Source organism: Falco punctatus (assembly GCF_963210335.1).
Source record: "Falco punctatus genome assembly, chromosome: 9".
NCBI lineage: Eukaryota > Metazoa > Chordata > Aves > Falconiformes > Falconidae > Falco > Falco punctatus.
In genome coordinates, this window is record NC_137589.1 from 43,219,994 (window position 1) to 43,230,028 (window position 10,035).

The 10,035-nt window shown below is 50.5% G+C and overlaps 1 protein-coding gene across 4 annotated transcripts in view; it reads right to left on the reverse strand.

The window, feature by feature from the left end:
• LHX2 (LIM homeobox 2) overlaps positions 1–10,035 on the reverse strand; it is a 37,413-nt gene that overhangs the window by 10,410 nt on the left and 16,968 nt on the right. For 3 of the 4 annotated variants that reach the window (XM_080402506.1, XM_080402503.1, XM_080402505.1), the window contains 2 exons: positions 7,111–7,316; positions 5,992–6,374 (listed from right to left, as the gene is read on the reverse strand). In XM_080402506.1, the coding sequence (XP_080258632.1) occupies positions 5,992–6,374; positions 7,111–7,310 (583 nt within the window). In that variant the 5' untranslated portion in view covers positions 7,311–7,316. The remainder of the gene's footprint in view (positions 1–5,991; positions 6,375–7,110; positions 7,317–10,035) is intronic. The other variant, XM_080402504.1, reaches the window with a different exon arrangement.

Consider the following 10,035-nt stretch of genomic DNA (forward strand, 5'->3'; position numbering starts at 1 on the left):
TAATGGAAAAGACCTCTGTGTATTATCTTAAATGCTTTTAAACCCTCCCAGAAATAATAAGGCAGAGACTTAGGAGGAAACACATCAAAATATCTGTCTGAAGGACTGAGGTCTGTTCATGTTAATATGCAACAAAACAAACCCTAGGGCTGCGAGTAGCTGGATTTTAACCTGTTCCATAGAGAATGAGACACATTCAGGATCCAAGGAAATAAAAGTGATTCTAAACCCTCCCAGAAATGGTATCAGCTTTTATCCGAGCCCTGATAGGACAATGAACAATTTATTGCATTTCTCATAATTTTACCTCCTCATCTACTAAATAAAAATAATATTAAAATGACAGTAAATACGTACCATTTGAGATTGGCAACATATTGTCCTTTTCTATGGGGAAAGTTATAGAATGAATTTGAAAGTGTGCAAGGGTGCCTGCTGTTTGTTTTCTGGCACAAGTGGTTTGGGTACCCCCAGGCATCACCCAATAAGACATAAATATTCCTAGTTAATGCCAATTCCCCTCTCATATTTGGTTGCAATGCCTGGCACATCTTCCGAAGTGTATTATATTAGGTCTAATATTATATGCATCTCTCACAGAATCTGAAATATCTATGGGCGTTGCAGGCACAGGGATACGGGAACAGGCCAAGGATGTAAGCATGTGAAGGTTTTAAGAGCTGATGAGTTTCTGCACAAGGCATCATGGTGTAAGACTAACACTGTACATGCTCCTCAAGCAACCCTCTGTTTTTCAGGCACTTTTCCCCCGTTTCTTTGTGGTGTCCCTGTGTATCTTCCAAAGGAATTGTTGAACTATCCACACGTAAGATTTCCATTCAATTGCAGGCTCCTGCTGGGAGTTCAGAAATACCATTGGTAAAATTCCAGTTGAATAGAGGAGTCATAAATTAACTAATGTTTAATTTCTGTTCTGTGATAAAACAAATTTTGAAGTGGTGCCAAGTCTCTTTTTTGTCCCTAGAACATTTCTAAGGCCCTTGTGCCTTTCCCCCAGTCCCCACACCCAGGCCGTTGCCCTCCAGTCCTCCGGCTGGTCTCACCAGAGGCCAGCTCTTGCAGCCTCCTCCATCAGCACCGTGACACAAATGTCCACTTGGCCACAAGATGGTGATGTCCACAGAAAGCATCGCTAGACACTAAGATTAAAACATTGTATTTTGATACTGGTGACCAAACTATGCCCTGCAGAATAATGCCCAACAGTGTCCCTAAAAGGAGCAACATGAGTATGCTGTTACCTTTGTAACAAACACTGTGTGAAGAAGGAAAACTCAGGAGCACCATTTCACACCCAGATGGCCAGAGCCCCCACATGTCAGGGCAAAGCATGTGCTTAGTGGTTGGTAGGTCGCTAAGTAGATAGTACATGAAGAAGATAGGGAAGAGTAAATTTCCTTTGGGGGAACTTTTGTTCCTAGTAGCTTGTGTTTGACATGTTAAATTACGCAAAAAGAAAGCAAACTAATCCTGATTCTGAAAGAATGATGAAACAAGAGACACATTTGGTGCATGCATCAGCTCTCCATATTCAGTGGCTCAGGGACACACTCCCCTTCAGTAATAAGAGTCAAGGGGATGTTTTAACCTGCTGCTGCCTGGAGAGGGAACTTGTGATTAACCAGACCAGACACGGGTGCAGCCCTGTTTGTTGTTCGGCAGAAGGTGTAAAGGACTTTGTGGCACCCGCAGCTTTGAAGGCGACAGAAATGAGACAGGGCCCTCCGAACGGCACTGGGGCAGGAGCAGAGGCAGTCTTTCTCCCTGGTGGAAGGAGACACTTGGCGAAGGCAGACTCCTGAACTCCTCCCTGCAGCTGGGGTGGAAGGGGGTGAAGCTGTGGCACTGGGAGCAGGCAGGGTACTCCCGAGCCACGGCCAAGGCAGCGCTGCCCCAATCGTGACAGCTCGGGAAGCGTTTCTGGGAAGGGGGAGATGAGGCCCGTCTGAAGCAGCGACTGCCTCCCAGGCCAAGCATCCCCAGGCCGGGAGAGGGGCGCAGCGCAGGGATGAGTCACCTTCCTTCCCCCGGCCGACCCGACAGAAGGGCGGCGCGTCCCCGAGGGGGCGCCCGGGGCGGGCGAACAAAGGGTCCGGAGCGGGGCCGCGGCGGCACCGGCCGTGCGGGGCTTTTCCCCTCAATTAAGCCAAGTGAATGGCGTGAATGGCTGGTGCGAGTGCGCGGTAATTCCCTGAGCGTCGCTATTAACCCGGGCAGTCCCGGCCGAGCCAGGCTCCTCGCTGCCGCCGGGCCGAGGGAAGGGGCTGGCGGCGGGGCCGCTCCGCTCCCCGTGGGGCTCGGCCCGCCGCGCCCTTCCCCAGGGACCCCCGGCAGGGAGGGAGCGCTCCCGGGGCCCCCCGCTCACCCTCCGTGGAGCGAGCAGCGCCAGCCCCCTGCCTGCCTCTGCCCCTGCCCCAGCCCCGACCCCAGCCCCTCCGCCTGCCCCAGCCCCGACCCCAGCCCCAGCCCCCGGGGAGGGGCCAGATGCACCGCGCCGGGGAGCCCGCGAGGTGACCGCGCCGGGGGCAGAGAGGAGGAGGAGGAGGGAGAGAAGCAGGAGGAAGGGGGGGGGGGGGGGGGGGAAGGAGGGAACTCTTCTTTTTCTTAGGAGGCCGCTGCGAGACCCCCGTTTTTAAGGTGCGACCCGTGTTCGCCCGCTCGGTAGCGGCAGCCACAGGAAAGCTTGTTCTGGGCTGTCCGTCCGGGGAGACGCGACGAAGAGGAGAAACTCGCTCCTCACAACTTCCCGGCATTTTCCCTCTTTTTTGTTGGGGGTGGGGGGAGGGGGTGGGGTGGGGGGAGGTTGGGCGCGACGGCGACGACACACACACACAGAGAACCCACCAGCCTTTTGACAAAGGCCGACCCAGCCCCCGCACCCCGGGGCCACCCGTGCCGGGAGCGGGGCCAGCCCGGCCGCCCCGTCCCCATCGCCGGGGGCGCGCACCCAGCCCGGGCGCTCGGGCACCTTCCTACTGGAACGCTCCATCTTCCTGCTAGGAAAGAAGGGGAATACAGCTTACAACCTTCGCCGTTTGCACAGATCATGGTATTTTACCAGCTCGTCGTGGCCCAAGTTTGCGCAATACATCTGTCATTTGCGGGGATATTTTAATGTCTTCATATTAAAGACAGACCAGGTACAAATGAACAAAATACAGCAGGCTGTGGGAGGTTTGGGGTCTAATGCACAAAGGGAGTATTCAGAATTCTTTACAGGTGCTTCTGTGTTCAGCAAGCTTTCAGCCATTGATTTACTGACCTAAAAAACCCCATCAAACTCTATTCCAACAAGTGAAAGAAGAAATTATGATCACAGGAACACACTTAAAAAAAAAAAAAGAAAAGAAAGGAGAAAGAAAGAAAAAGAAATCTTTTTGAAGTTTCAGCATCCTTCTAAGCTATTTTCCACTTGTCAGGCTCTATCCACATCTAAAACCCATCATCCCCGTGCAAAGAGTCTCGTTTAAGTAGAAAAAAAAAAAAAAAAAGTCAGTCCAATTCGTGTTGCAGATGAATATTTGCTGCAATTTACGAAATAATTCCAGTCTCAACTCTACCTAAACCCCTAAGTTTACAGGTCCCCCTTTTCCCATCACCTCTGGGAGTAGATTTATTTACACAAAGTATTCTACACAAACTATCAGCAACAGATCCCTCAGAGGACAAGATTGTGCATTTCTGAGAAGGAAATGACAAGTTCCATTTAAAAATAAAAAAGAAGCTATCACACTTTTAAACGGTTTCCCTTTCAAAGGCACCAAATCGAAGGCTTTGCAATAATTCGCCAGTTTGTGAAATTTTACATCAACGGGCAGGCAACCTGGTCTGATTTCCAAGATCAATGGCACTTATTATCGTATAAATTAGTCGATTATTGGTTTAATAAATAGTTAAGTAGATAAACAGTTCAAGCAAAGAAGTCAAAGGTTCCTCAAGGAAAATCTCTTCAGCTGCAGGCTCTGAACAAAGATTGTAAAGACCAAAAAATCGAAGGGCAGTTATTTTGAAAACGAATTTTAAAAAATACAATGAGAGACGGTTTATCTAGGAAGTCAGAGAGCAGTAAGACTTTTTCAAGCTGTGCTCCCATCCAGGACAGATGCTGCTGGTTCAGTTTACAGGTCCTTTGAATCTGAACATCTGCCCTGAGCAGGGAGACAGCGGAAGGACAATTAAAACCTAATACCTCCAAAAAGGAGACGTTTTTAAACGGGCAAGATGCATATTTTATGTATGTTTTAAAGCTCAACTATTACTCGCGAGAACACTGCACACACACCTTTCATCAACCTTCACCACCGGGACTTCTACTGATTCCTGCGCTGTTTCCAAATTATTCAGTAATTAGTTAAACCAATAATAGCTGGCAATTTTGTTCCCGTGGTGCGTTTGCCAGTTAGGGATGCGCCTTTTCTCCCTGCCATTTTCAGTGCAAACCACTCAGTTTCGTCGCTATTGTTACTCTGGTTTAGGCGCAAAACACCCGCAGCCTCTCCCTGCGCGGTCGCCTCCCCCGCGCCCGCAGCCCTCGGTGCTGGCAGACCACCGGACCCGCCCGAGACACCCCCCCGCTCTCCCACGCGTGTTCGTCGTCCCCCCTCCCCCCCGCTCTGCTCCGCGCAGGGCGGGCAGAAGCGCAGCGCATCCCGCAGCTGCGAGCTGCGGCCGGGGAGCGCAGAGGTGCGGCTCCAAACAGACCCCCACAAACACGGACTTTACCTAACGCCCTCTCCGTGGGCGGGGGGATGGGGGGTGGGTGTTAAAGGCAAATCTACACCCTAGGAAACATGTCTGAACTTCGTAGATTAAAAAAAGCAAACAAGCCCGGAACCGCGGAGAAGCGCAGGCGACACTGCAGCAGCACCACGAAGGAGGCAAAGCGAGCGTCGTCTCCGGGGCTGGGCGCGCAGCGCGGGGAAACTCGAACCTGAAGTAAACCCCACCTCTGCCTTTAATTCTTCTAATAAAATCACGATCTAAGAATTTTATTTTGTCCAAACACTTTTCCTTGTTGCGCGCAAGGAGCGGTGCTGCGTTATAGGCTGGAAGACCCAGTGATCGCAGCCGTTCTGGTGGGCAGTTACATGGGTGAAAGAGCGAGGGGAAGGGGGGAAGCAGGGATGGGGGGTGGGGGGGCAGGAGAGTACTCGAATTCCTTTGCCTGCAAAATTACAGTGCTGTGGTGGTGGAGAGGTTAAACGAGGAAACACATCAGAAAGTTTGCAGCTCAATGCAGAGCGCCCGAGAGGTAGGGCTGGAGCAGAGACTGCAGGCTTGCGGCTGCTGCCAGGTTCGCTCCCTGCCTTCCCGCTGCTGCTCTCGGTCAGGAGGCAGGGGCTGCGGCGCGGGGAGGCTTTGCAAAGGGGATGCTGTGAGTTTCCCGACTCTTTCTGGAGCCACATCCGACGAACAGAACCCCCAGCCGAAAGTGCCATGGTACGAGCAGCTCGAGGCTGCCTGAGGACACCTGCTGCCTGCAGCCCCTGCCCTGGCTCCGCGGCCGCCTGCACTCCCACTCGCTCCCACGGCAGCTCCGTGGGAAACAGCCGGTTTCCTCCTCACTCCCTCGCTCTTCCCTCCCAAAACTACGAGTTGCAAGAGCTCAGGACAAGGGCAGAACAATTCACCCATCAGCAGCCTTTGCGTGTAGCTACTAAAGAAAATTCACAGCTCTCTGAAGTGCTAACTTACAGTCTCTGGTTTCCAGATTTTATTTCAGGCTAGACTCCCCCTTCTCCCCCTCCTTAATCAGATGACCTTGCTTCAAAACATTTTATTTCCAGCTGAAGTGAAAAATGCTAACATATTAGCTTCTGTAATTGCAGTTTGACAGCACTTGATCTCAATAATTATGCTGCAGCTAAACTATTATTAACGGTTTAAGCTAAAATAAACGGAAATCCCCCTTTGGAAGCAAACAGAAACAAACCGTTTGAAATGTTCTGGGGGAAGATGGGGGTCTCTTACCTGCGTTGTAGGCTGCTAGATCTGCCCCAGGCCCTGGGCTCTTCCTTTTCCGGGGTCTCCCCTTCTGCACAGTCCCCACGCCGTTGTAATAAGGCAGTCCCAAAGTGTTGGCAGAGCCTGCTCCCAAAGCCGGGCCCTTCCCAGCGGCTACATCCGAGTGATTGAAATGCACCTGGTACTCCCCCTGGATGAGAGTCTCGAAATGGAGGCGGCAGTACACCAGATTGTCCTTCATGCCAAAGTGATCGCCGGTGGTCAGCATCTTGTTGCAAGTGGTGCAAGTGAAGCAATTTAAGTGATATACCAAATCCCTGGCCCTCATGACCATCTCGGAGGCAGAAATCCCCAGGTGACATCTCGCACATCTCTGCACCGAGAACCTCCTGCAAAACAGAACGGCCAGAGAAGACGGTGAGAGGCGCATCCCCCCCCTCCCCCCCGCCCTTCGTCGGGTCCGCCCGGAGGGCGGCAGAGGGAGAGGGGCTGCAGGGCCCGGGGCGGCCGCCCCAGCCAGGGCAGCTGCACAACGCCGGGACGTTTGCGGAGCGGCCGCGCTCCCCAGGCCGGCGGGGTCTCCGACCCGTTCCCCACCTCGCAGCGCAGCTCCCGCCCCGCCAGCCTACCCGGGGCCAGAGCGGGCTCGGGCCCGGCGCGGGAGCCCCGCCGCCGGCCGGGACAGCTTGCCCGGGGTCGGCCCCAGCCCGGCATCCCCGCAAAGGGGCACGCGTGGGGCGGCAGGGCGAGCCCTCTGGTGGGGGCTCCGCGCTTGGCCGTGTCCTCGCCTCGGGCAGGAATCACGCCTGGCCCCCTCGGCCCCTCATTCCCATTCGCAGCCCGAAAGCCTGGGGGGGGGGGGGGGGGGGCGCTGCCTGAGGCCCCCGGAATCCGCGAGCAGGCTGGTGGCAGCTGTGCCCCCTCCCGAGAACACGGGTGGGTCCAGCCCCACCACGAGTCCTCCCCTGCAGTGGGAGGTTTCAGGAGCCCACAGCCTGCCCCACGGGGGCGGCATGCCCACGGGCCCTCTTCGCAGTCCCCTCAGGACGGGGTTTGCTCAGCCTGGGGGGCCGCCAGCAGGTCCCCCCCGCCCCCCCCCGGCTGGTGTCTGAGGGCGGGCTGTACCTGTAGTAATCCTCCTTGCAGTAGATGCTGCCGTCCTTGCTGAAACAGGTGAGTTCGGACTCCAGGTTCAGTTTACATTCGCAGCACTTCAGGCAGCGCATGTGCCACTGTTTGTCCACAGCCAGGAGGTAATAACGGTCGGAGATTTTCCCCCCGCAGCCGGCGCATAGGGCAGCCCTGTCACTGCTGATGGAAGGCATGGTCTGCTGGGGGAAAACAATTACAAACCGTTAGCGAGAGGGAGAAACTTGCGCTCTGCTGGGCTCCCCCTCCCCCTGCCCGGCCGGGGCCGGTCCTCCCCTCTCCCTTGCCGGGGCTTGGCTGCGCGGGGCCCCGCGCCCGGCCGCCCCGACAGCGCGGGTCCCCGGGGCCGGCAGCAGCCCACCTTCCCGGGAGGGGCGGGAGGGAGGCGAGGCGAGAAGAAAAACACCCCGGGTTTTAGGGGAGGCGTCCGGATCAGACCCAGCTTTTTTTTCTTTTTGAGTTTCCAGCCCCAGAACAAGAAAAGATGCTGTTCAACAAACAGGCGCAATAATCACAGATAGTTAATTCTAAAATGTATTATTATGGACATACTGAGAGTGTCTGCATAGTTACTGCTCTATGAGTGTGTGTATGTGGAGCGTGTCTGTGTGTGTATTTTCATAGCTATAAAATTCCAAGTGAATTACGATCAAACCCCCTAGTAGTCACAGTGCTACAGACACAGCTCTCCTTGCAAGCTGGTTCCAAACAACACGTATCCAAATCTGCTGTGACCCAAAGGACTAAAGGGATCAATAAATAAAACTACGGAGGGAATGAGCATTGCTAAATCCGAGGTGCAGAATGTTTTATCAAGAAAACGAAATAGTGGGAAACGTGTAGGAAAGAAAGTGGGGGAAAAACAACAGAGCACTTTAGATTATGCTGGGATAAACTTGGAAGCAATAAAACTAAATGTAACCCCTATATAATTTAATAGTTTAGTGTCAAATCGCAATCCAATCGAAACCCTGCAAAAAACAAACACATACATATTCTGTCAACTTTACCAAAAAAAAGAAAGACAGAAAAATATCGAAAACCGTTTAAGCACGCTTATTTATTTTAGCAGGCACCTTAAACCAGTACTCAAGAGGGGAGGCTCAGAGTGGAGCAGTGTTTGTGGCAGACCTTGCAATGCGCTGCTGTCCACTTCGTTCCAAACTTACTATTATCTGCGTTGCACAAAAGCACACTGCAGATTTGTTCTTGTGCAAGAGAACCCGAAACATTTTTTTACAGATGTGACAAACTCGCAGTTTGTTTTGCTTCGGGGCGGGGGGAATTGTTTGTTTACTTTTACCTCCTCTACAGCCTTAAGTCCTTGCGCAAATCAAAAAGAAAAGAGAACTAACAGGGAAGAATCGAAAGGAACTGAAGCTATTTTTTTCAGCACATGCTAGACCGATTACTTTCATCCAGTACTTGCAGACATCACAAAATCCCATCGCTATAAGCACTGTTTGCACTACACCATTTCTACTATCAGAACTACATATAAATAAAATTATGGCACTACATTGGTACGTCAGCCACACCAGTGCACTGATAGCTTATTTCTTTAAGGCATTAACTGAACTCTGATTAGGGATCGTTTTATAACCAAAATAGTTTCTTGTAAATCCACTCTAAATGAAATACAATTTTTCTGCTTTGCTTTTCCGCTAAGAAAAGTATTCTGAGATCCAGAAATGGTATTTAAGGATCCAGCACTCTGTCCCACTATTTGTTATATACACATGTGTATGCGTACACATTATATATAGATATATAAAGGTCTCACGCCATGATATTTATTCCGGGAAAGATCGTTTGATACTGTTAAATTGCACGGAGAAATACTAACTTTTCCAAAGAAAACCAGAACTGTTTAAATAAGAAATCACGTCCTACGCTTACAGTATAAAGGCTGTTTTTCAGCCAGTATTTCCGGATTAAATATTCGCACTATCACCTTTGAGTAGGTTTCTACATAGCATTAAAAGAAATAACACATACTGATGAAGTTTCAAAACCCGAGAACAGACATCTTTCTTGCATATGCCCCTATCAGTTTACAAGGCAGCATTTAACCAAAGGAAGGGGTGATTTCACTTCAGAATTATCTTTTCTTAACGAAAAAGTAGTATACATAAAACTTTGAATCAGTTAACTCACTTCAGAAATCTCTTCCACTTTGCTAGCTTAACGTTGGTTAGAAGGATGCATCTTTTTATTATCTAAATGTATTAATACACAAGTACTACGCATCAGCAGACATAAGATAAAAAGTGGTAAAGTTATACAACTGTGCATCCATCCGTCTGCCTGAAACACATCTTCTAGTTCTATTTGCTATGTTTGCAAAACCAGTGTTCATATAAAAATTATTTTTTAAAATCATAATTTAAAGTAACTAGAAGTTGTTTGTTTGGAGTTTTTTATATATAAGTGCTATAAAGACTACACCAGTGTAGATATTATACCTGAAAAATAATACAGAATTGGATTCTTTGGTGTTTGTACTTCCATTCTGCAGACAAAAAATTCCCTGTGCCAAAATGTTATCTGTATAAAAGCATACTTCACCTCTTCATAAAAACTTTGGAAGGCCGGACAGGCTGGGGGAAGGGAAGGAGTTCCTGGACGCTACCAAAAGGCTGGTCTATCTTTCTGTTTTCTTGCAAGAGCAGTACCGTTCATTCCACCCAAGCATTACTATTACTATGCATATTATTAATAATTAACAGTTTCATGCCTTTCCCCACGGTTTTATTTAATCTTTTGGGGTGCTTTTATGCTTAATTTTCCTCTGATTTGCGCACGTTTCCCCCCGATCTCTTATTTTAAGGGAAAAGCTCTATCTTTGAGGGGTTTATTATGTTTAGGGGGTTGAATGACTCCCATTCCTTCGCTTCCTAC